Source organism: Hemitrygon akajei, chromosome 12 (assembly GCF_048418815.1).
Source record: "Hemitrygon akajei chromosome 12, sHemAka1.3, whole genome shotgun sequence".
Taxonomy (NCBI): domain Eukaryota; kingdom Metazoa; phylum Chordata; class Chondrichthyes; order Myliobatiformes; family Dasyatidae; genus Hemitrygon; species Hemitrygon akajei.
The window spans coordinates 27396936-27424559 of record NC_133135.1 but is presented as its reverse complement, the minus strand read 5'-3'; the positions used below and the strand labels follow the sequence as shown (position 1 = coordinate 27424559).

The 27624-nt window shown below is 40.2% G+C and overlaps 1 protein-coding gene across 1 annotated transcript in view; it reads right to left on the bottom strand.

Annotated features, from left to right (window-relative positions):
- The window catches only part of cfap57 (cilia and flagella associated protein 57), a 75044-nt gene that overhangs the window by 34588 nt on the left and 12832 nt on the right, over window positions 1-27624 (bottom strand). The window contains exons 5-11 of the mRNA XM_073062762.1: window positions 19015-19167; window positions 17345-17484; window positions 16028-16193; window positions 14579-14692; window positions 4441-4653; window positions 3708-3881; window positions 2606-2767 (exon numbers count right to left, since the gene is read on the bottom strand). Coding sequence (XP_072918863.1) covers window positions 2606-2767; window positions 3708-3881; window positions 4441-4653; window positions 14579-14692; window positions 16028-16193; window positions 17345-17484; window positions 19015-19167 — 1122 coding nt within the window. The remainder of the gene's footprint in view (window positions 1-2605; window positions 2768-3707; window positions 3882-4440; window positions 4654-14578; window positions 14693-16027; window positions 16194-17344; window positions 17485-19014; window positions 19168-27624) is intronic.

Genomic DNA, 27624 nt, shown 5'->3' with positions numbered 1-27624 from the left:
AAGTTGGAATGTTTGGGGTGAGGTAAAGGCCAATAGAAATTTAAATATGAATTTAAATATAAAAAGAAGAATTTTAATATTTAAATGTTGGGGAATGTGGAGGCTCTGTAGTTCAGTGAGGATAGACAATGAATAAATAGAGCTTAATGCAGGATTAGATATAGGAAGCAAAAGTTTTAGACAAAATGATGTTTATTAAGATCATACAATGGAAAACCAGCCAACAGTGTTGTTCTTTTCTCATGGCCTTACAGGTAATTTCATTGTACATGAAGACTGAATGAGAATGAAAGTTTATGCAGTTAACTCACATGATACTGAATGATCAGCATAGAAACATAGAAAAACTACAGCACAATACAGGCCCTTCGGCCCACAGTGCAGTGCTGAACATGTAGTTGCTTTAGAAATTAACTAGGGTCACCCATAGCCCTTTATTTTTCCAAGTTCCATGTACCTATCCAGGAGTCTCTTAAAAGACCCTATCGTATCCGCCTCCATCACCATTGCCAGCAGCCCATACCACGCACTCACTACTCGATGCGTAAAAAATTAACCCCTGACATCTCCTCTGTACCTTCTTCCAAGCACCTTAAAACTATGTCCTCTTGTGTAAGCCATTTCAGCCCTAGGAAAAAACCTCTGACTATCCACATGATCAATGCTTCTCATCATCTTATACACCTCTATCAGGTCACCTCTCATCCTCCATCACTCCAAGGAGAAAAGGCCAAGTTCACTCAACCTATTCTCGTAAGGCATGCTCCCCAATCCAGGCAACGTTCTTGTAAATCTCCTCTGCACCCTTTCTATAGTTTCCACATCCTTCCTGTAGTGAGGTGACCAGAACTGAGCACAGTACTCCAAGTGGGGTCTGACCAGGTTTATCTATAGCTGTAACATTACCTCTCTGCTCTTAAATTCAATCCCATGGTTGTTGAAGGCCAATGCCTTCTTAACTGCAGAGTCAACCTGTGTAGCAGCTTTGAGTGTCCTATGGACTCAGACCCCAAGATTCCGCTGATCCTCCACACTGCCAAGAGTCTTACCATTAATACTATATTCTGCCATCATATTTGACCTACCAAAATGAACCACTTCAGACTTATCTGGGTTGAACTCCATCTGCCCCTGCTTAGTCCAGTTTTGCATCCTATCGATGTCCTGCTGTAACCTCTGACAGCTCTCCATGCTATCCACAACACTCCTAGCCTTTGTGTCATCAGCAAATTCACTAACTTGAATAATTAGCAGAATGAATAAAATAGAATAGCCAGGTCACACACAAAATAGCACAAAGAGGGTAAAACAAGATGGGAAGATATATTTACTAGTCGATAGAAAATCATTGTTTTAAAATGTTTGTTTCCTCAGTCATTGACTATCATTTCCTTTTTTAAAATCCTTGTTACATTAGTCTTTACAGATTTTTATCTCTCTTCTCTTCCATTTTTATTTTTTCTCATCAGTCTCCTTTGATACGCTGTCCCTGTTCTTTACATTGAGGGCACTACCTCTCTGTTGCTCTCACCTGGACTTTCTGTTTGGTGCCTAGAGGAGAATAAGCCTAGTGTGTAAATTAGCTACGTTTAGCTAAAGTGTAATCTTTACATTGTTGCTTTAACTGACTATTAAGCAAAGCTGTCATGCTCTCAAAAGCCATATTCTGGAGCAGGGATGTTTTATCACAATTTTTATGTCACATGGGGATGTGGATGAATTAGATGCCCTCCACTAGTATAGGCAGTATGTTTAGGCTTAAAATTATTATTGAAGGTAGTGTTCATGAGGAGCCAGAGAGAATGAGTTTTTAGGTATGATATGGAAAAAGATAAACTATAAGGACAATTATGTTTATTATTATATTATAAATGTTATTTTAAGTGGTTTATGATACAGAGGACAAAACAGTTTGCTGGATGTCTTAAATATTTTTGGTACAATGTAATTAACAATTTGAATTAAAAATCAAAAATAATGCAACAATTAATCCTGGAATCTGGTTGTAAATTTCAAACAAAAATATATAATTAACAACCCTTAGGATAATAAACTTGGTATTGAAGGTGTCAATAAGTCGAGAACTTTGAGAACAGTATTCCAATGCCTGAAAATACTGTACATTCAATTGGCTGCACCTACAAGACATAAAAATGATTGTATAGAGCAGCTGCTTCTGTATTTTTTTTTACAAAGTGCATGCCTTTGCAAAATTTGCTGGAAGACTTTCATGAAATATGATCCAAAATCTAGAAGAGAAAAGGGCTAGGTTTGGGTCCAGGTCAGCGGGGACATTGCATGAAGCTGAGGAGCTGGTGGTCACTGGCAGATATCTGAGACATCAGTCAGGGTATAATAAAAATCTTGAAGGTTTTGTTAGGGTTTTAGAACTGGTAAAGTTTGGCTATTTGTTGGAGGGTTGGTGTCGTGATAACATTGGCATGAATTTATGACTATTTGGATAAACATTACCTTTTTCCTGTTAATGTTTTAAAATTGTGTGGCAAACCATGGGAATAAAATCTAAAAATTAAATTCATTTTACATAATTCCTTATAGCTTTTGCATTTATAGTCCTTATCAATATTTATAGCCAATACATCACCTTCTCTAGCAAATCTGACTTTGTGATCAGGATTTCTTCTGAATGACCAAGTTCCTTATCTTGTTTCAGCACCCTTCCCTCTTTATCAGTAATCTTCCAGATCATAAGACATGAATCTTCTGAAACCGTCAGCAAGTACTGGTCGTCATAAGTAATGGCCATCTGCAGGGAGAAGAAGGACTGGCTATAGAAGATGTTTTCCAAGGATTTTGAAAAGAATGCACTAATTCATTTTTCACACTTTGCTGAGAAAAAATGTTAATATTTAGGGGAAAAATGGAGAAACGGTGGATCTCATTATATTTCAGCTGATGTGTGTTCATGTGAGGGTAGCTATTTTGAAATTAGGTTCCTGGTTGATGACAAGGCAATTAATACTGACACAAGAAGATGCAGATTCTGGATTGCTGTGTGTTGCTAGCAATGAAAGAAGACAAAAATGAATAGGCAAGTAAAAATTGATGGAGTGATTTTAATGCAATACGTGACATATACCAGAATTAAAATCAGGGTATGTATACTGTAATAATTACATATGTGCAAAACAAAAGCATTTTGATAAAGCTGTTTTAAAGGTTTTTCTGTACATCAGCTGAAAATGATATTAAATGGCCAATCAAGTCCAAGGACAATTGATTGTAAATTGAGCCAGGTCATTTTAATCACCTGCAAAATCATTGTTAATGCTATATTTACATTATTGTGTAGTTTTGCAAAAACTGTTCTTATAAGACACTTGTTTCATGAAGGAATTTTCAGGACAAAACATGAAGCTTAACATACATCAGAAAAAAATACACTTGCTCTATTCTACATAGCCACAGTGGAATTGCAAAATATAGCAGAATCTGCTTTTGCTCATATTGGAATAATATTATTTGATCATAAATAGGAAATGATAATCTAGTCTTTACATAAGCAACAATACTTATGTATTGGTCTGGAGGAACATTGTTTCATTTGGCAGTATACATGTGTAAGGTTGAAATGACCATAAACTTGAACTTGAATTTGAGATACATTAAAAGTAAGAGTAAGACTAAGAATATAATATCCAGATTGCTGGTTGCATTATAGCTTATACATAAAATCACTACTACACCTTAGTAATTGGCCCACTGTGTGCCTCATATTCATTCCATTCCTGCTTTATAGGTAGTGGGACTTTCATACTTCGTACTGTTCCATTGGCAGTGCCAACAAACAACATCCGCCCAGAACGTGATAAAACAATGGAGGTATATGCAACATCATTTGATGGAAATTCATGAATAATCTGGATGGGTGGGAACAAAAAAAAAGATAATGATTATGGGAGATCCAAAAATAGAAACAATGCCAATCTATTAAGGACAAAATATCAACCAGAAAGTAAAACTCTTAATTTCAGTTGTTTAATAAGTTGAGAATTGCTAATATTGGTGTTGAAGTATACCATTTAGGAATATTCCACAATTCAACAAAACTTCACACAGAAGAGTAAACTATATGATCTTGCTGATATATGAAATTAATATACTGCTTCTAATAATTAATATTCTTTCTTTGAACCTCATGTACTTACTTTTTCAGAATCAAAATTTAAATAATGTTTCTTGCATTGGTGATGCTCAAATTATAATGCATGAATCATTATTACACCATTCATACTTGTGCATCAAAAATAGTGCAAGGAGAATTTAGTGCTTTATGCACTAATGTAGAAATATTAAACAATATTCCTGGGAATTTAGGCCAAATTTTCGACATTTCACTTATTTATGAACAGAACAGATTTTCAATGCCAATTAGCCACATGATATAACTGCAATTCCATTTCACTTCATTCTACACACCTGGGAGTCAGCAATTTCTTTCAAAGTTCGATCAGATCCTACTGCAAATATGCATTTCCCATCAGGTGAGATACTAATGCCAGTGTAACTGCAAGTCTTCAGTACACATTCAGATTCTCGCTTCCCAGTCAGTGTATTCCATTCATATACTGCACCATCCATACCGCAGGAAACCAATTTACTGTCATTTAAATTCCAGGCAATAGCACGAATCTGCAGGATGATGCAAATGAACAGTATCAATATGTAATCTCTCAACTGCTTACATTGTTCCACTGTGTTTTACTGCAATCAGATACAATGCTTTAGGCTTTACTATTTATATTGGACAGATGCAGACTTAAAGAGCAACACTGGAGCCACAGCTTTCTGGATATAAATGAATAGGAATAGCAGTCTCCATGTATAGGCCAGTGCCTATAAAAAGTATTCAACCCCTTAGATTTTTCTGTGTTTTATTGTTTTACATAATTGAATCACAATGGACTTAATTTGGCTTTTTTGACACTGATCAACAGAAAAGACTCTCATGTCAAAGTGAAAGCAAATTTCTATAGATTGGTCTAAATTTATTACAATTATTAAACACAAAATAATTGATTGCATAATTACTCACCCCTTTTAAGTCAGTATTTAGGTGATGCACCTTTGGCAGCAATTACAGCCTTGAGTGTGTGGATTGGTTTCTATCAGCTTTGTACATCTGAACACTGCAACTTTTCCTCATTCCTCTTTACAAAACTGCTCAAGCTCTGTCAGATTGCACAGGGATCATGAGTGAACAGCCCTGTTCAATTCCAGCCACAGATTCTCAATTAGATTGAGGTCTGGACTCTGACTTGGCCAACTCAGGACATTAACTTTATTGTTTTTAAGCCATTCCTGTGTAGCTTTGGCTTAAAAACAAATGAGCTGGTTGTGGATTACATGAGGAATGGAGACAGACTAACCCCTAGACATCAACGGATCTGGGATTGAGAGGGTGAACAGCTTTAAGTTCCTTGTCATAAACATCACCAAGGATCTCTCGTGGTCTGTACATACCGGCTGTGTGGTGATAAAGGCACAACAGCACCTTTTTCACTTCAGACAGTTGAGGAAGTTTGGTATGGGCCCCCAAATTCTAATAACTTTCTATAGGGGCACAATTGAGAGCATCCTGACTGGCTGCATCACTGCCTGGTATGGAGACTGTACTTCCCTCAATTGCAGAACTTTGCAGAGAGTGGTGTGGACAGCCCAGCACATCTGTAGATGTGAATTTCCCACTATTCAGGACATCTACAAAGAAAGGTGTGTAAAAAGGGCCTGAAGGATCATTGGAGACCCAAGTCACCCCAACCACAAACTGGTCCAGCTGCTACCATCCAGGAAACAGCACCGCAGCATAAAAGCCAGGACCAACAGGCTCTGGGACAACTTCTTCCATCAGGCCATCAGACTGCTTAATTCATGCTGATGGAATTTCATTTCTATGTTATATTGATTATCCTGTTGTACATAATAGTTATTATAAATTACTATAATTGCACATTGTACATTTAGATGGAGACGTAACATAAATATTTTTACTCCTCATGTATATGAAGGATGTAAGTTATAAAGTCAATTCAATTCAATTAAACTATGCTGGAAAACAAATCTTCTCCCAAGTAATAGTTCTTTTGCAGACTACATCATGTTTCCCCCAGGATTTCCCTGCATCTTGCTGCATTCATTTTCTCCGCTACTTTCATAAGCCTTCCAGGGCCTGCTCCAGTGAAGTATCCCCACAGCATGACACAGCCACCACCATGCTTCACAGTAGAGATGTGTGTTTCTGATGATGAGCAGTGTTTGGCTTACGTCAAACACAGCGTTTAGTCAAATGGTCAAAAAGCTGTATTTTGTTTTCATCAGATCATAGAGCCTTCTTCCAGCTCAATTCAGAGTCTCCCACATGTCTTCTGGAAAACATTAGCCAAGATTTCCTGTGAGTTTTTTTCAACAATGGCATTCTCTTTGCCACTCTCACATAAAGTTGCCACTGGTGAAGTACCCGGGCAACAGATGTTGTAAGCACAGTCTCTCCCATCTCAGCCACTGAAGTTTGTAACTCTTCTAGAGTTGTTATGGGTCTTTTGGCGGCCTCCCTCACTAGTCCCCTTCTTGCATGGTCACTCAATTTTTTTTTAGAATGGCCTGCTCTAGGCTGATTTACAACTGTGCCATATTCTTTCTATTTCTTGATGATTGACTTAACTGTACTCCAAGGGATATTCAGTGACTTGGAAATTTTCTTATATCCATCTCTTGACTTGTGCTTTTCAATAACCTTTACGCATAGTTGCTTGGAGTGTTCTTCTGTCTTCATGGTATTTTTGGAGGATACTGACTCACCAGCTACAGGACCTTCCAGACACAGGTGTATTTTTACTATAATCAGTTGAAACACATTGTCTGCACACATATCCAAAAACAGATATTCATTTAGCTAATTACCGTAGATTCCGGACTACAGAGCGCACCTGATTAAAAGCCGCTGGCTCTAATTTGAGAAATAAAATCAATTTTTTACTTGTACAGGCCGCACCGGATTTTCGGCCGCAGGTGTCCCACGTTGTAATATGAGATATTTACACAGAAAGATATTACACGTGAGGATTTTTTAACTTTTAATTAAATCCATATGGTAACATAAACAAATACATATTGCAAATGCTTTTTTCGAACCGTGCCTGTAACGCGGCTACTTTTAAATATACGTTGCGTATACTTTTTTACTGAACAACATTCCAATATCTCCTAACGACTGGTAAAAAATATATATACTGCAGCCTACCAGGAAAAGTTATTGATCGCCTTTAACTTAAAAGCAGCATTCGCTCAGATCCAAAGCTGCTCCGCCGCTCCCCCCCGCCGTCCCGTTTATCGCAAACCGGTATCCCACAAGACGCGGCGAAACCGGGTGTGACGTCATAGCATCCCGCCATGTAGTACAGAAAACAAATATAGTTAAAACAGTTCTAACTTTAACTAGAAAATGAATTACTAAGCGAAAATATTATAAACTAAATAACCGCCATAAAGGCAGCACAATGCTTTTCTTCGAGTGTTTTCCATGTTGATGAGGGTGAGTACAAATGACTGATTTACAATAATTTAATTGTGAAAGTGCGCTTGATTTATCGTACAATTTCATTGGACCTCTGTGAACTACTCATCAATTTTATTGGTCTACTGTTACGAGGCAAAATGTTTTTGGTGGCATGAAAAAAATAATGTATTAGCCGCTCCGTATTAAAGGCCGCAGAGTTCAAAGCTGATCAAAATGTGGGAAAAAAGTAGCGGCTTAAAATCCGGAATCTACGGTATTTGACTTCTAAAACCAATTGATTGTACCAGTGATGAATTGGTGTCATATTATTAAGGTGGTGAATACATATGCAATCAATTATTTTGTATTTTATATTTGTAATTAATTTAGATCACTTTGTAGAGATTTTTCACTTTTGACACGAAAGAGTCTTTTTCTGTTGATCAGTGTCAAAAGAGCCAAATTAAATCCACTGTGATTCAATGTTGTAAAACAATAAAACATGAAAATTTCCAAGGGGAGTGAATATTTTTTATATGCACTGTACCCTCATATGGTGAACCTAATTCAATTATTATGACTTTCAATCTTGGCTCAGAGATAGAAGTTCCACCTCTCAGATTGGCGTAAATCCCACTGTACTACTGATACAGCAATTTGCATGTACATAACACAATGAATGTGACAGTCTGATCAATCTAGTCCACATGAGCATAATAAGAAAAAAATTGAAACTGAGTCACCTAGGGTAGATGACAAAAATGAGGATCCGAGAGAGAATTTTAAGGAGCATAGGACTCAAGATATCTAAATGTTATTGTGCTGGACAAAAATACCGAGATGAATCTGAAACCAAGCATGAGAATTTCTACATTGAGTTGTTCCTGGAGTGCTGCAAGTACAGGTATAGGCTACACAGTATTTTGGATTACCTTTAGTTTATAGAGAGTAGGACACAGAAGTCCTGCCAGAATTGCACTGGCAAGTCTAATTCTGATAGAATAAAAGGCCTGGATGAGAATATCAGTTGTACCTGAAATGTGGCAAACATAGAAATGGACCGTATTTTGGCTTAGAGGTGGAATACACATATGATTCGAAGTTTTTATCAAAATCAATTATACCACTAATGTGAATCCTATAAAATCCTACAAAAGGTAATGGATTTGGGCCAGTAAAACCCTCCCAACCACTGAGCACATCTACATGAAACGTTACAGTAGAAAAGCAGTATCTATCATCAAAAATCCTCACCACCCAGGCCATTCTCTTTTTATGCTGTCATCAGGTAGGAGGTAGAAGTGCCTAAGGTCTCACACCACTAGGTTCAAGAAGAGTTACTATCCCTCAGCCATCAGGCTCTTGAACAAAAAGGGAATAGCTACACCCATTTAAGGACTCTTTTATATTGTTATTTCATGCTCGTTATTTATTGCTATTTATTTATACTGTATCTGTATTTTTTTTACAATCTACAGTTACTGTTCTATAGATTTGCTAAGTATGCTCATAGAAAAAGAATCTCAGGGTTGTATGTGGTGACATGTATGCACTCTGATAACAAATTTTACTTTGAACTTTGAATACTCAGTCTCAAAGTTGCCAGAGAAAAGGATAGCATCAATGATAAAAGAATAGAGTTAATGTTGGGAACCAAAGGCATCAGCTGCTATTACTGTAATATTTTGTTGCAACAATTTTCTGCTTTTCCAGTGCTGAATATTGACAAGTATCTAGTATGTCACCAAAGTCACTCACTAATATCTACAGATGTACCTTGTAGAGCATTCTAAGTGGCTGCATCATTGTGTAGTATGCGGGGGGGGGGGGGGGGGGGGGAGGAGGAGGAAATGCACAGGATTGGAAGAAGCTGCAGAGAGTTGTAAACTTTGTCAGCTCCATCATGGGCACTAGCCTTTGTAGTATCCAGGAAATCTTCAAAAAGTGATGCCTCAAAAAGATGATATCCATCATGAAGAACCCCCATCACATAGGTCATGCCTTGCTCTCATTGTTACCATCAGGAAAGAAGTACAGAAGCCTGAAGGCACACGCTCCACAATTCAGATACAGCTTCTTCCCCTTTGACATCTGATTTCTGAATGGACATTGAACCCATGAACACTACCTCACTACTTTTTTATGATATTATTGAGGAGCTTCATGTAGATTAGAAGTGGGCCGCAGGCAAGGATTAATTCCTGGAATCCAGAGATAGCAATAGGGTTAGACAAAGAAGAGACTACAAGTGTTATGACTGGACTGATATCTGCTTGGTTAGACCAAGTCAGGTCATTTGTGATATTCACCCCGAGGAACTTAAAGCTTTTGACCTGTTCCACCTGCGCACCACAATGTAGATGGGGTTGTGCAGTCCGCTACTCCTTCTGAAGTCAACAACCAATTCCTTCGTCTTGCTGACGTTGAGGGATAGGTTATTGTCTTCGCACCATGCCACCAGATTCTTAATTTCCTCTCTGTACTCAGACTCATCATTACCCAAAATACAGCCTACAATTGTGGTGTCATCAGCAAACTTATATATTGAGTTTGATGGAAACTTGGCTACACAATTGCGGGTGTACAGTGAGTACAGCAGAGGGCTGAGTACACAGCCTTGTGGGGCACTGGTGCTCTTACAGCCTGGGTCCTGTCTGTGAGGAAGTTGAAGATCCAGCTGCAGATCTGAGTGCTAAGACCCAGGTTCCGGAGCTCAGGAATCAGTTTATTTGCAATGATGATATTAAAGGCAGAGCTGTAGTCGATGAAAAGGAGCCTTACATATGCATCTTTATTCTCCAGGTGTTCTAAAGAGGAATGTAGTGCCAGAGAGATGGCATCTGCCATTGACCTGTTGCTCTGGTAGGCAAATTGCAAAGTGTCGAGGTTGACCAGTAGGTTATGGTTGATGTGTGCCATAACCAATCGCACGAAGCACTTCATAGCAATTGATGTTAGAGCCACAGGTCGATAGTCATTCAGGCATGCCACCTTGCTTTTCTTCGGCACTGGGATTATCGTTGCCTTCTTAAAACACGAGGGGATCTTAGACTGAAGCAGGGAGCAGTTGAAGATCTCAGCAAACACTCCAGCTAGCTCGCTTGCACAGGCCCGGAGAACCCGTCCCTGGACGCCATCTGGGCCCGTCGCCTTCCTTGGATTTATCTTCAGGAAGGCTCTTCTAACGTCTTCCTCGGTGACGATGAATCTCGATGCCACCAGGTCCAGTTCATCCAGAGGGGGCGGGACGCTCCTCTTCTGTTCGAATCTTGCGTAGAATATGTTAAGTTCATCAGGAAGAGAAGCACTACAGTTATTGATATTCCCTGCCTTTTCTTTGCACCCAGTGATCTCATTTAGACCCTGCCATAGTCTACTGGCATCCCTCTGGTTAGCCTGGGCTTCCAACTTGGCTCGATATTGCCTCTTGGCACCCACCAAGAAGGCCCACCAGCGCCTTTACTTCCTGAGAAAGCTGAAGAAATTTGGCCTGTCCCCTAAAACCCTCACTAATTTTTATAGGTGCACCGTAGAAAGCATTCTTCTAGGGTGCATCACAACCTGGTATGGAAGTTGTCCTGTCCAAGATCGGAAGAAGCTGCAGAAGATCGTGAACATAGCCCAGCGCATCACACAAACCAATCTTCCATCCTTGGACTCACTTTACACCACACGCTGTCGGAGCATTGCTGCCAGGATAATCAAGGACAAGACCCACCCAGCCAACACACTTTTTGTCCCACTTCCCTCCAGGAAAAGATTCAGGAGCATGAAGATTCATAAGACCAGATTTGGGAACAGCTTCTTTCTAACTGTGATAAGACTGCTGAACAGATCCTGACCCGGATCTGGGCTGTACCATCCAAATATCTGGACCTGACTTGCACTACCTTATTTCCCTTTTCTATTTTCTAATTATGATTTATAATTTAAATTTTTATTATATTTACTTAAATTTGTACTTCAGGGTGCACGAAGCGCAGGAACAAATATCACTGTGATGATTGTACCCTCTAGTATCAATTGTTTGGTGACAACAAAGTATTAAGTATCTAGGAACAAGCAAGAGTGGCTCCACCTTGGTGGATCCTATGGGAGAAAGACACTGCCACCAACTGTATCAAGAAGTTGGTCATAACTAAAACAACTAGATAGTCTTCCTTTTCTTCTTCTAGATATACTTTTCCTGAACTGATGATTGACTGCAACCTGTAATTTTCCTTATGAGGACGTATCTTAGAGCAGACTAAACTTTTACGATCTCCTGGGGTATTCACTGAGGATGAGAACAGAGTGTGCAGCTGCGGCTAGGGACGGCCTTTGCTGGGGTCGGCTGCAACAATTCCTGATGACCGAACATGAACCTGTGATTGGCTCTATTACTCCGCCTGGATTAAAGCATTGAACAAGATTAAAACCGTAGGAAGCAAGAACAGAAAACAAATGCTGCCTGCCTGCATTTGACCAGTCTCCCTCTCTTCCCGCTGCTACCAGAGCAGGAGGTGCAGGAATCTGGGATTCCACACCGCCAGGGTCGGGTGCAGTTGTTGGGCTGTAGTGATCAGGCTTCTGGACGAGCTTCACTCACCTCAACGCTGAACATGCTCCGCAGCTGTGGACTCCCTTTCATGGAGTCTGCAGCTCTTGTTCCATGTGCTTTTATTTTTTTTTACTATTTGCTCGATTTAATCAAGGTGCTTCAGCACTGAACTGCCTCCACAGCTGACTCTGACCCTGCAACCATCGGCACAGCGCTAACTTATTTTGTGTCTATGGCCTGCAAACATCAGGCTCCTGGATCGGCTTCAGTGCTGAACTGGTTCCGTGGCTGTGGACTCACTTTGGGGGACACTGTGGTTAATGTTCTGTGCGTTATTTGTTTACTTCTGAATTGTTTGCATGATTTGTTCTTTTTTTCACACATTTGTTGTTTGATCATCTTTGTTGCGTGGGTTAACCTACCAACCAGTTATGACTGTGGGAGGAAACTGGAACACCCAGAAGAAACCCACGTGATAACAGTGAGAACGTACAAACTCTTTACAGGCAGCTGCGGGAATTAAACCTGGGTTTCTGTAACTGTAAAGCATTGTGCTAACCTTTACGCTACCATGCTGAATCTCAAGATTGAATACAGTATACATATTTTGATAATAAATGTACTATAAACTTTGAACTTAAGATAGCCATTGTTACACAAGGTATCATTTTTGACTTTGAGTATTTTTAGAACCTCTGGCTGGGAGAATTTCCAGCATACATGAAGTCAACGTTTCAGATCAATGACCAATCATTAGAATAAGTAAAGTGATTACTTTAAAAAAAAACAAGTTTTAAGATGCATGTAGGAGAAGTGAAGAGAACAGGAGGAATCTCTGTGATGCCTAGTGAGCCAAGGTATAGCAGATGGAGTTTAACTTGGACAAATGTGAAGTGCTGCATTTTGGTAAGTTAAACTCAAGCAGAACTTACACAGCAAATGACAGTGCCTTGAAGTGTTGTAGAACAGAGGGACCTAAGAGTTACAAGTACATAATTCCCTGAAAGTGGCAATATAGATTGACAGGGAAGGCATTTGGTACATCAGGGCATTGTGTACAAGAACTGGGATGCCATGTTACAACTGTACAAGACATTGATAAGAACACAACTAGAGTATTGTGTGCTGTTCTGGTTGCCAAACTATAGGAAGGATGTCATTAAGCTGGAAATGGTGCAGGAAAGGTTCACAGGGATGTTACTAGGTCTGAAGATCACAAGTTATAAGGAGATACTGGATAGACTCTGTTTTTTCCCCAGACCATAGAAATTTGTGGGTTGAAGTTACCAGAGGAATATAAAATTATGAAGAGAGTGAAAAAGGTCTTTTTCCATGGTAGTGTAGTCTAAAACTTGAGAGTATTGGTAAAAGTCGAGAGGAGACAAAGTTAAAGGGGACCTGAAGGACAACTTTTTCACACAGAGGGTGGCGGATATGTTGTATAAGCTGCCAGAGGAAGTGGTAGAAATAGGTACAATTATGACATTTAAAATACATTTGTATAGCTACATATGTAGGAAAGGTTTAGAGGGATATAGGTCAAACACAGGCACAAGTTGGCTGAAAGGCCTGTTTCCATAAAGTATAATACTCTTTGATATACAAACCAGAATTGTCAAGTTAATATTGCTTGAAAAAACAGTAGCTATGAAGAGAAACAACACACACAAAATGCTGCCTGGCCTGCTGTGTTCCACCGGCATTTTGTGTGTGTTGCTTGAATTTCCAGCATCTGCAGATTTCCTCATGTTTGCTATGAAGAGAAGTTAAAAAAGGAAATTAATTTAAATATAAAGGTGCAGCTACATCTCTGGAGAAGTTAAAACAAAGTGGTTTCCTGAAATTGTCAAATTCTACATTAATTGCAGATGGAAGATGAGGGACTGTTCCTCAGGTGTACAGATAGGTCAAAGTGGGAGAGGGATAGAGCAATAAAGTGATACTGATTGAAAGCTCAGTGTCACCACTGCAAACTGCTTTATGACGGAAGCACAGAATGAAAATTCACATGGGGGCGGATTTGAGTGAGTAAGGGCAGTAGAAAATTTAAAATAATCAATGTTTCAGTTGAATATGCTGCAATAGTAGATATAACTTGTTTTTGTTTCTATTTAAAATCTACTTTATTGCTCCTATTGTTATCCTTAATATCCTTTTCTATAACCATTATCAACATAATTTTAATATACTGAATGCAATAACTATAACTTTTAATGTCCTTATTCGTTCACATGAAAGTTTATATAGTCTAATTGTATATATCTACCTGAGAGTCCATCATGTGAAATTACCCTTGGTGGTTTATTAATCTGTTGTAAACCATATTATTTTTGCAGAGCAGAGGAATAGCATAATCATTTGGATTTAACCCTACTTACTGATACTGAATTTCATTTACCAATGTCTCACAAATATACTGTTTAAAAGATCCATAAATCTCCATGGCAGCAGTCAATGGAGAAGATGCAAGAAAATCATAGATCAACAAAGTTACTAGATTTTATAATTGCCCCAATTCTCACCTTTCCATTATGGCCTTTAAGATTAATCAGGGTTTCAAATGTGGTTGTGGAATAAATATGAATAACATTTCCATTCACAACAGCAAACAGGTGTCCACCATGGCTGAAGGAACACTAAAAAAAGCAGAAAAAATTAAATTCCATGACAATAAGAGTACAGTAGATTACAAATGACAAAATGATTCTAGTTATTAATTTCATTTATTTGTTAGGATCTGAATTGTGAAAGAAGGATAGACATTTATTGCCTGCATAATATCCTCAAGAACTTGGTTAGCACTGCACAGCACAGCATTCTGAATTAATCACAGCATCTACCCTGAAAATTTTACTGTGAAGAGAACAATGACATTTTTCAGTACTATCCTGGTACCTTGAAGGTTCCTGTTAATTCTATGCTCAACTACTTTCATTATTGAGCACATTAATGTAAGGATCCAAGGAAAATGTGAATAACCCTAGACTCCTGGAAACCATCACTTTAGTACTGGCCACTAAAATTGTCTAGCAATGTGGATTCCCTCAGAACAAAGCTGTCATATACCCTTTCCAGAAATGCAATGTTCACTATGATGAAATTTTCACATTATCTAGAATCATCTGTAAATTGACAGAGTGGAAATGCTTCCTTTCCACTAAAGAGTCCAGGATTTTAAGGGGAACACTTTTGGATATATTTGCAGTTAAAGTTTTCCTGTACTTATGGGAAACCAACAATAATGGAAGAACAATAGGCATGTCTATGTCAATGTCTGGGCAATTTTATTTTTGAAATAAATTAAAATAAATATGGCCCTAAATAATGAAACATCAACACAAGTGACTTGACTAAGATGTCATGTTGCAGCTAAAAAAAACATTGGTTAAACCACACTTGGTATTGTGTACAGTTCTGGTCTTAATTAAAATTCATTAGGAATATACCAAAGCTACTTAAAATCTCTCTCGTTAATTAGCTGACAGCATATTGTTTGAGTTTTGTGATTCTTGAAATTAGGGAAAGATTAGTCTTAGTAGTGTTGCCTTTTCAAGTGGTAGAAATGATGGTATAAAAACACAGATTACAATGGTCACAGATTTTAATTTTATCATTAAAAAAGACCAAGGAAGTTCAAGTCTTATAATAAAAACAAATCTGTATTGATCAGCCATCCCATTTTTTTGTATTGAATTGAATTTGAGACAAGTTGACAACAGATAACTTGTTAGAAATTATCTTTAATATCATACTTTTTAAAAGCTATTATTAATGAATTTTGAGATAGTGATTTAGATGCATATCATATTTTTTACTGAGTTAAGTATTGTATGTAATTAGTTTTGCTACAACAAGTGTATGGGACATTGGAAAAAAAGTTGAATTTCCCCATGGGGATGAATAAAGTATCTATCTATCTATCTATCTATCTATCTACTGTATTCTAACAACATCGTCAATAGGATACAGACCTCGCGACAGCTTCGAATTGTGAATTCTCTGAAAGATCGGATATCATCAATTAGAAGATTCATAAGCCGTAGTTTGTCAGAAAATCCAACAAGAATAAATAGACCAAATGGGTGCAAAGCAACACTGTATGCCTCTTCCTGGAACTCCTTATAAAGCTCCAAACCACTAAAAGAAAGAATAATCAGAAATAAAAATAATTATTTAAAAAGTACTGGGAAAGAGATCACCCAATGTGATATTGGTACTTAACTTCACAGTATATTAAACAATGGATTGTTTTATTCCAGGCGAGGTCTATAAGTTTCATTACATAGCTCAATGGTTTTGTTCAATACCGAAAAGAATTAGTATTCAAACCCAAATACACAGTGGTGTATTTAGTATTCTAGTACCATGTTTTAGTTCCACATTGTAGCATAAACACAAGAAATAGGAGCAGGTGCAGCTCACAGCTTGAAGGCAGGTTTCTGTAATGACATTTACCATGTGAAATTTCCATGTGCCAGCACTACTAGTAATGTAAGGAGATATCAGACAGCAAGTAATATTTATCTCGATGTTATTTGCACTAAGATGGGCTTGTTAAGGCACAGGTCTCAAACTCTAAACGCACCTGTAACCAAGGGAGGACTCATCACATTGAAGGGAAATATGAGGATTCCTGCTTCTTCCTGCACAGGTCTTTTTTGTGTATTTTTCCCAGCTTTCAGTTCCATAGCAAGCTTGGGCAACTGCCTGTCTTCCATCAAAAAAAACCTTGCCCAGGCTTGCACCCTGGAAACTTTCCAAGGCGCAAATCCATGGTCTATCGAGACTAACGGAGGCCTACACCACACACTCCCTGTAATATCACTTCCTTGTCCAAACCCCCAGAATAATCATTTTTCATATACAAATCATTCTTCTGATCAAGGTTTCCCTTGTAATTCTCTCTACTTTTTGTACTATTGTCCATCTCCTTGTAGATATCCTCTCTCTGAGCTTCTTTACCAACCCATCCAACACCTACATTAACCTTCCAAACTCTTGTCCAATTGACTTTACTTCACTTTAATTGCACATAAACTCAAAGAGGGCAAATAATCCATGTATGTTTTATATTTCTGCTATGTTTAGTGTGCAAAATCTTTAAAAAGGTTGAAAGAAATAGAAAGCATAGAGTAGAGTGGCCTATAAGATGCTCAAAAGAAAATTATTGATCTTAATTTACTTACTGAGTGGTCTACATTTTTGAGCTATTTGCGACAATAGGATGGTCACTGAAATAAACAAAGCTGTATATTATTCTCTAAATATTCATATTTTAAACTTCATACTTAGTTTCATAGTTCCACAAGCGAACAGATCGATCTATAGAGCTGGTGACAACGAGAGGTTTTCGAATACAGACATCCAGACCCGTGATTATGTTGGAATGGAAGGATTGTGAAAGAATTTCAAACTGTGGCACTTCTCCCTGTTAAAATGTCATAAAATATACTTTTATATATGCTGTTAAGTAGAATACAGAAACATCAGCTTCCAAATGGACAGGATGTATGCAGGCCTCTCCTTCACTTGTTCTACCACTCTGTTGTCGCCAGTACAATCTTCTATGCAGTGGTGTGCTGGGGGAATGGATCAACACCGGTGTGTCAAGCTGGACACACTAAAGGCTGTGGTAGAACAAAGCACTCTATGGCAAATTCTGGCAATTCTGGACAATGTTTCTCACCCTCTGCATGCCATCTTGACCAAACAGAGGGACACTTTTAGTAATAGACTAAGACAACTGTGCTGCTCCAATGAGTGCTATATGAGGTCATTCTTAGCCTTGGCCATGAAGCTCTTTAATGAGTCAACCTATAGCCGGGGAAGTGATGACCCCCTCCTCTTAGGCTATTTGAGGTAACTTAATTTTTATTCTTTCTTACATCTCTTCTAATATTTGTAGATCTGTGCACCTGTAATGCTACTGTGACACTAATTTTCTTTGGGATCAATAAAGTATCTATCTGTCCATGTTGATAATGCAGTGAAATACTACTGTTGGGCAAGTGTTTATAACTTCAATTGGGGAAATTGTGAAGCAATTCACTTTGGAAATTTGAACTTGTATGGAGAATACAGGGATAATGGCAAGATTCTTAGCTGTGTGAAGGAACAGAAGGACCTTGAGGTTCATGTCCATAGATACCTCAAAGTTGCAGTGAAAGTTGATAAGGTGGTTAAGAAGGTGAATAGTATGTTGGCTTTCATTAGCTAAGTGTTGCAGGGAGGATTGAATTCAAGAGCTGCAAGATAATATTGCAGCTGTATAAAACACTGGTTAGATTGCTCATGGAGTATTCTGTTCATTTCTGGTTGTCTCATTATAGGAAGGATGTGTAAGTTTTAGAGAAGGTGCAGAGGACATTTACCAGAATGCTGCCTGGATTAGAGAGCATGTCTTATGAGGGTAGGTTTTTCTCTTTAGAGAGAAGGAAGATGAGTGGTGACTTTATAGAGATAACAGGCATAGATAAAGTGGACAGCCAGAGACTTTTTCCAAGGTGGAAATGGCTAATACAAGGGGGCATAAAACTTTAACGTATTTGGAGAAAGTTTAGGGTCGATGCTGAAGTAGATTTTTATATGCAGTTTGGTAGGTGCGTGGAATGCACTATGTGGAGTGGTAGCAGAGGCAGATACATTAGAACCTTTTTAAAAACTCCTAGGTAGGCAAATGGATGAAAAAAATGTAAAAGGCTATCTGGGAGGGTAAGGTTAGATTGATCTTGGATTACATTAAAGGATCACACAATATTGTGGGCTGAAGGGTTTGTATGGTGCTATACTGTTCTCTTTTCTATGTTGCATGGTCATTAAATTACCACTTTTCAATTCTGAACTATTTCAAAACTACTGTTACCTTATTTGTATTATATTTAGACTTAATGCTGTTCTGTATATTTCTGATTGCTGACCGCTCACTTTAAACAAATCTTGTCATTCTTGAGCAGCTTACCTTGCTCATTTCTCCATAAGATAACGAGAGACTATACAGCTGATTCTTATTGGTGCTGGCAATTAGAGTCTCTTCTGAAGGGCTAAGACACAGAGTTAAAATTTCCTGTTGTTCTGCTTGGGTTGGATCTGTGCTGAACGGATCTTGTGGAATCTGAAAGAAACGAAAGATTTTAGTCCACAAGCTGACATCATTGTTGAACCGTGAGGCATACCTCATATGATTAAACATTAATATGAGAACTATCTCATACGACATAGTTAAACAGAAACAGAATTCATTACCTTTAATATTCTAGGGAAATTTAAGACTGAATTGTTTTGCAACTCACTTGCCAATCTGATCCATGCAAGGAGGTAAGGATTATCCATTCGATCCGTATGTCATTAATGGGATTTGTAATGGTGAATTCCCTGAGGTGAGTTCTTCCATGGTTCATTACAAAATAAATAATTGCACTCCAAAGCTATTATCAAAAAATGGTTCTACCTGAACAACTAGCCAGAAATTTACAAACATTGCATATTGGAAAACATTCTACATTTAACTGGTTAAATTTTAGCAATATTTCACTGTATACTTCAGTTCTTAGACTTCAGATTGCCAAATTATGCCAAATTAAGAATGCTTGTTCTATGACTAGTGATACAAGTTTGCTTCTTAACTTCTGGCACCTTTCAGTAATACCAGCCTAGAAACTGGATTGGACAGATAATTTGGTCCTGTTTGGACATGCTTGCATACATTTCCTTTTAAATGTCCATTGGTTGGAAAACTGGACCATGCATTTTTGAGTAGGACTTTCCAATGTGATTAATGTTGCTGATGATATTATTGATGTATGCAATGCTCATTTCTACTAATAACAGCATAAATAGGATCTTTTACTATTTAGCTCTTTTGTATTTCCTTCTCAATTGAACAAGCTGTAAGTAGGATGAATACAAGAAAATCTGCAGATGCTGGAAATCCAAGCAACACACACAAAATGTTGAAGGAACTCAACAGGCCAGGCAGCGCCTATGGAAAAGAGTAAACAGTCAACGTTTTGGGCTGAGACCCTTCAGCAGGACTCATGAAGATTCTTGGCCAAAAACATCAAATGTTTGCTCTATTTCATATATGCTGTCTGGCCTGTTGAGTTCCTCCAGCATTTTGTGTAAGCTGTACATAGTACTGGTTTCATCTCAAAATGTCTACTTAAGGCGCTATATGGATATCAGGATAAACATTCTTTATAACATTAAAAGGTTACTTGTACATGAATGAAAGTAACTTAGTTTTAAAGTAAAAAAAAAAGTGTACCTGTTGTTTCATTAGTCTAGGTTTAGAAGTTCCAGCACTTCCCCTACTATCACAGTGTGGCTAAAGAAAACACTACTTCCATTCCATTTGAATCTGAAAAAATTTACTGTGTTGTATTGCGTGAGAAGCTCTTATCCTAGATGGGCTGACTTCAGAATGCTGCCCAGAGGTGGCTGAAGGAGCAGGTCGTAGGGTATATGTGAACGTGGTGCCTGAGAGGCAGTATTGGCAGATGATGAAGTGTCCGTGTAAAGATACTCATCAATGTGCTGAAGCTGCACACCAGCTTACCCTTAGGGGACTGGGTGGACATTGGTGCAGCTTTTTATTGGAATACAGACCACTCCACCATTGTTTCAACCTTCAGTGAGCCAGTTAACTAAACCCACGATACAAAATCCTAGTTCATGTTGTATTCATTCCTTGGGACTCTACTCACAGTGAAATTGAATGTGAGTTGAAGAGCTGGTGAAGCAGTGGGCAGGGGCGGAAGACTGGTTTCTACTGCTAGTGACTATAGGTTAACAATCTGTTTTCATTTGACATTCCTCTGCTCCAGTTTGAGAAAAATCTGCAGTGGTGTGGTGACTACGTGTTATTGACAAAGTTCAAAGTCGATTTATTATAAATGTATGTACCATATGTACCTTGAGATTTATTGTCTTGCAGGCAATAACAGAAAAGAAAAATAAATACAATATAATTTACAAAAATTTATACGTAAGACTGACAAACATCCTGGAGAAAAAGAATACAAACTGAGCAAATAAAAATAATGACACTGAGAACAAGAGTTGTAAAGAATCCTTGAAAGTGAATCTGTAACTTTTAAATGAGTTCAGGGTAGTGGTGATTGAAGTTATCCACACCTGTCCAGGAGCTTGATAGTTGCAGGGTAATAGCTGCCTGAACCTAGCAGTGTGATGATGAAGAGCAAATTGTCAACGTGTAGAATCCTGTTGTCACCGGAGGCAATGAGATGCTCATTAGTATCCCTCCTGTGTCCACTTACAGCTAAAATCTGTTCACAGAACTTCAGTAAGAGCTCATCCATTGCAGCTTTTTGCATTACAAGAACATCAAGTTGCTTGCAGATGGAACTTAGCATTCTCTTAGAGCACAAAACTGTGCACATATGACAGATATCTACATTCTTCGAGTAGTCTTCCTCTGTACCTCTATACAGCTGTGCACTTTACCGAATGGATAGGATTGATGGTGAGCCTATGTAAGGAAGTGGTAATCCAGGAGAAAAGGCTCTTGGAAGAACATAGAGACAGATTCCGCATGTTTCTTGTCATCTGCTGTAGTTGCTCTGGAAGGCTCAATTTGCATTCAGGGTTCACATCACTGTTGTCATGAAAACATCCCAGTTATGTCATGGTCCGGTCCATGCGCTCCTCATTCCAGTTATTTCCTTTTCCCCGTGTTCTTTTGGGCACCTTGATTAAGGCAACCGATCTTCATTTCGAACTGGCAGCATAAAAGGCTCTGGGTTACAGCTACTCAGTTGCTGGACCATTGTCAGAAGTTCGTCACCAGTAACCAGTTACTGGAAGCCAGTCGTCTCAGCAAGGCGGCTATGCTGAGAATCATGGACTCTAGTTGCTTCAGTGCCAAGGCCGCTTAGTGAACTCAGTCATTTTCGTGTCCAGCTGAGTTGCTGGCCGTTTTGCCACTATTCCAAGTAAGATACGAATTCTGTCATTTTATTGGCTGGCTGAGACTGGGTCGAGTCGGGAGCCTGCCATGCGCAGTTCCTGGGTCGAGTCGAGAGCCTGTCATCCACTTTTCCTGGGTCGAGTCGAGAGCCTGCCGTTCGCAGATTCTGGGTCGAATCGAGAGCCTGTCATCCACTTTTCCTGGGTCAAGTCGAGAGCCTGTCGTCCACTGTTTCTGGGTCGAATCGAGAGCCTGTCATCCACTTTTCCTGGGTCAAGTAGAGAGCCTGTCGTCCACTGTTTCTGGGTCGAATCGAGAGCCTGTCATCCACTTTTCCTGGGTCAAGTAGAGAGCCTGTCGTCCACTGTTCCTGGGTCTAGTCGAGAGTCAGACATCTGCAGTTCCTGGGTCTAGTCGAGAGTCAGACATCTGCAGTTCCTGGGTTGAATCGAGAGTCAGACATCTGCAGTTCCTGGGTTGAGTCGAGAGCCTGCTGTCCTTGTCCTTCCAGCTGAGTAGGTTTGGTTTTTGGCCGCTACTCCGAGTTGGGTGTTCTGTCTCCTCATTGTCTAAGTCCTTCCAGCTGAGTAGGTCTGGCCGTTTGCCCTACTTCGAGTTGGGTAGTCTGTCTTTTCGTTGTCCAAAGTCCTTCAAGTCCAGGCTTGTGGTCTGTGCCCAAGTCCAGGCTCTTAGTCCGTGTCCAGTTCCAGGCTTCATGTTCCAATTCTAAGCACCGAGTCAAGTTCTGAGGCCAGGCTGAGTCCCAGTTAAGTTCCGAGTCAGAGTCAAGATCCAAGTTCTGAGTCCGAATCAAGTCGGAGTCTGAGTCCAGGTCAAGTCCAGGTTTTACTGGTTTGATTACATCCATGTTGACATTTTGTCCTCGCTCCCTGGCCTTCCTAGTAACTATCAATAAACACTGTTCTGTTTATACTACCTCTGTGTCTGTATCCTGCACTTGGGTCCGCTCTCAACGCCCCCTTGTAACAAGTTGTGGCCCTCATCCGAGCACACTGGGGTGATATAGGTGCATGAAGCCACACACCCAATGGTGGAGACCCCTGCTGCAAATTACACACAATCCCGTATCGATGCTGACCCGAGACTATACTGTTGGATGACAGGCATAATGATACCTGTGCTCAACATCTCTTTCTTCAGTCGTTGAGCCCCCTCTAATGATTTCTTTCCATTTGCTTCCCTTCCAAATTCCCTCTTGCCCCTCTCCTTCCTCCAGCATCCTAAGAAGATCCTCCTACTCTGTTTCCTCATCCTTCTCAGAAAGGAGGAGAGTAGGAGACCTCTGCTAATATCTTCAGGGACAAAGCAAGTATAATTGCTGACATGAGAAGATCTGCAGATGCTGGAAATCCAAAGGAACACACACAAAATGCTGGAGGAAGTCAGCAGCCAGCATCGATGGAAAAGAATAAAAGTCGATGTTTTGGACCAAGACCCTTTATCAGCACAGGAAAGGAAGGGGAGAAATCAGAATAAAAAGGTGGGGGAGGGGAAGGGAGGAGGAGTACAAGGTACAGGTGATAGGTGAAACCATAAGAGGGGGAGGGATGAAGTAAATAGCTGGGGCATTGACTGGTGAAAGGGGCAAAGGGCAGGAGAAGGAGGCAGCTGATAAGAGAGGACAGAAGTCCATGGAAGAAAAAGCAGGGGGAGGAAAACCATAGGGACATGATGGGCAGTTAAAAAGATGATGTGTGAGAAGGAAACAAGAATGGGAAATGGTGAAGGAGAGGAGAGAGATGGGGGGGGGGCAGCAAAATCGATGTTCGTGCCATCAGGTTGGAGACTACCGAGATAGAATACAAGGTGTTGCTCCTCCAACCTGAGTGTGGCTTTATCATGGCAGTAGAGGAGGCCAGGGACTGACATGTCAGAATGGGAATGCGACGTAGAATTGAAATGGGTGGCCACCGGGAAGTCCTGCTTTTTGTGGCAGATGGAGCAAAGGTGCTTGATGAAGCACTCTCCCAATCTATGTCAGACGTCACCAATATACAAGAGGCTCCACCACGAGCACCAGATACAGTAGATGACCCCAATGGACAGTCAGGTGAAGTGACTCCTCACCCAGAAGGACTGTTTGGAACCCTGAATGGTAGTGAGGGAGGAGGCATAGGGGAAGGTATAGTACTGTTCCATTTGCAAGGATAAGTGCTTGGAGGAGGGAAGAGTGGACAAGGCAGTTGAGTAGGGAATGATCCCTGTGAAAATGGAAAGTGTGTGGAGGGGGTGGGAAGATGTGCTTGGTGGTGGGATCTCATTGGAGATGGTGGAAGTTAAGGAGAATTATGTGCTAGATGCTGAGACTTATAGGGTGGTAGTTGAGGACAAGAGGAAGCCTATCTCTCGTGTGGCTGTGGAAGGATGGGGTGAAGGCAGTATTGATGGTGGGGGAAGGGAAGCCCCTTTCTTTGAAGAAGGACATTCATTTGGAATGAAAAGCCTCATCCTGAGAGCAGATGTGGTGGAGACATTGGAACTGAGAAAAGGGAATGGCGTTTTTATAAGTGACAGTGTGGGGAGAGATATAGTCCATATGCCTGTAAGAGTCACTGGGTTTATAAAAGATATCAGTAGATAAATTGCCTCTGGAGATGGAGACAAAGAGATCAAGAAGGGGGACAGACGCGTCAGAAATGGATCACATAAGTTGAAGGCAAAATTGATGAAATTGACAAGCTCAGCATTGGTGCAGGAAGCAGCACCAATGCAGTTGTCAATGTGGTGTAGGCAGAGTTGTGAAGCGATGTTAATGTAGGCTTGGAACATAGATGACGAAAAGGCAGGCATAGCTGGGAACCATGTGAGTGTCCATGGCTACACCTTGTGTTTGAAGGAGGTGGGAGGAGCCGAAGGAGAAATTGTTCAGGGTGAGGTCTAGTTGCGCCTGATGGAGGAAAGTGGTGGTGGAGGGGAACTGGTTGGATCTATTGTCCAGAAAGAGTCTAAATCTAAGGCCTCTGTCGGTCAGAGTTGACCATGACTACTGCATCCTAGCTGTCTAGATGTGTAAGCCTGGACGGTATGATATGGAGAGCAAGTAGTTGCCCATGTAGCAAACTCCTTCTCTCCATGTATCTGATAAACCCAAAGGAATGGCAGAGACTGATACAGTCTGGTACCAGAAGTGATGCAGGAGTTGCCGGTCAGCATTGAACTCAAAGTAGGACTTCCTTAGGGACTCCAGCTTCAGATTTTTCTCTTGGGGTTTACTCCCAAAGCCTTCCCCGTGAGTGGGTACAGCCGCAAGGCAGCAGAGGTTAGAAATCAAAGTTTTCCTTCTCCTAGATGAGCTCCCAACCTCGGCTGACAAGCCCCATCTGCCAGAAGCGACTGGTTTAAGGCACCAGTAACTCGCCTTTGCCCCTTCCCCTATCAGTAGAAATGGTTCCACTGGATTTAGTAGCTAAGCCACATGTGAAGGCCAGGGCTGGAATTATTTGTCAGAGACTACTTGAGGCACACGTCTTTGGGAGCATTTAATAGATAGTGGGAGCTTGTCTCCAATACTTCCCCCAGTTATAACAACCCAAAAAGAAGAGGAGAGCATTAAGGCTCTCCTGATGGGAAATAAAATGTATAGGAACTGGATATCCATAGTGAAAGTGAGATGATTGGGTCCAAGGAACTTAGTGAATGAAAAGATCAAGAGCGTGTGAAATGTCACGAATGTAGATAGAAAGGGACTGAAACAAGGGGAATAAAGCAGAGTCGTGGTATGCAGACATGAGTTCAGTGGGGCAGGAGCAGGCAGAAACAATGGGTCTACCTGGACAGTCAGGTCTGTGAATCTTGGATAGGAGGTAGAAATGGGAGGTGCAGGGTAATTGTTGTTTTGAGCTGAAGTAGAAAGAGTTTTATGTCAGTGCAGCAAGACAAATGGCAGTGAGGGTATGTGCAGCCGATAAAATGCAAGGGGGCCTACAGAGTATTTGTTAGTGAGTATACCTGATACATTCCTTATTTTAATGACTATACAGATCTCACAGCCCTTAAGTCTTAAGATAGCCATTTCCATGAGTGAGAAGAGGTGGAATCGACTGGAAAATCGCAAATGTCACTCCACTCTTTAAGAAGGAAAAGAGGACGAAGAGAAGAAATTATAGGCCAATTAGTCTGACCTCAGTGGTTGGGAAGATATTGCAGTCAATTGTTAAGGATGTGACTTCGGGGTACTTGGAGGTACATGTTAAATAAGCCGTAGTAAGCATTGTTTCCTCAAGGGAAAATCTTGCCTGACAAATCTGTTAGGTTGATCTTATGTACTAGGATTTTCGGAACCTTTGACAAGGTGCCACATGTGAGACTGCTTAACAAGCTACAAGCTCATAGTATTACAAGAAAGATTCTAACATAGATAAAGCAGTGGCTAATTGGCAGTAGAAACATAGAAACATAGAAAATAGGTGCAGGAGTAGGCCATTTGGCCCTTCGAGCCTGCACCACCATTCAGTATGATCATGGCTGATCATCCAACTCAGAACCCTGTACCTGCTTTCTCTCCATACCCCCTGATCCCTTTAGCCACAAGGGCCATATCTAACTTCCTCTTAAATATAGCCAATGAACCGGCCTCAACTGTTTCCTGTGGCAGAGAATTCCACAGATTTACCACTCTCTGTGTGAAGAAGTTTTTCCTCATCTCGGTCCTAAAAGGCTTCCCCTTTATCCTTAAACTGTGACCCCTCGTTCTGGACTTCCCCAACATCGGAAACAATCTTCCTGCATCTAGCCTGTCCAATCCCTTTTGAATTTTATACGTTTCAATAAGATCCCCCCTCAATCTTCTAAATTCCAGTGAGTATAAGCCTAGTCAATCCAGTCTTTCTTCATATGAAAGTCCTGCCATCCCAGGAATCAATCTGGTGTACTCCCTCTATGGCAAGAATGTCTTTCCTCAGATTAGGGGACCAAAACTGCACACAATATTCTAGTTGCGGTCTCACCAAGGCCTTGTACAACTGCAATAGAACCTCCCTGCTCCTGTACTCAAATCCTTTTGCTATGAATGCCAACATACCATTTGCCTTCTTCACCGCCTGCTGTACCTGCATGCCCACCTTCAATGACTGGTGTACAATGACACCCAGGTCTCGTTGCACCTCCCCTTTTCCTAATCGGCCACCATTCAGATAATAATGTTTTCCTGTTCTTGCAACCAAAGTGGATAACCTCACAGTTATCCACATTAAATTGCAACTGCTATGAATTTGCCCACTCACCTAACCTATCCAAGTCACCCTGCATCCTCTTAGCATCCTCCTCACAGCTAACACCACCGCCCAGCTTTGAGCCATCTGCAAACTTGGAGATGCTGCATTTAATTCCCTTGTCTAAATCATTAATATATATTGTAAACAACTGGGGTCCCAGCACTGAGCCTTGCGGTACCCTGCTAGTCACTGCCTGCCATTCTGAAAAGGTCCCGTTTACTCCCACTCTTTGCTTCCTGTCTGCCAACCAATTCTCTATCCACATCAATACCATACCCCCAATACCGTGTGCTTTAAGTTTGCACATTAATCTCCTGTGTGGGACCTTGTCAAAAGCTTTTTGAAAATCTAAATATACCACATCCACTGGCTCTCCTAGTTACATCTTCAAAAAATTCTATAAGATTTG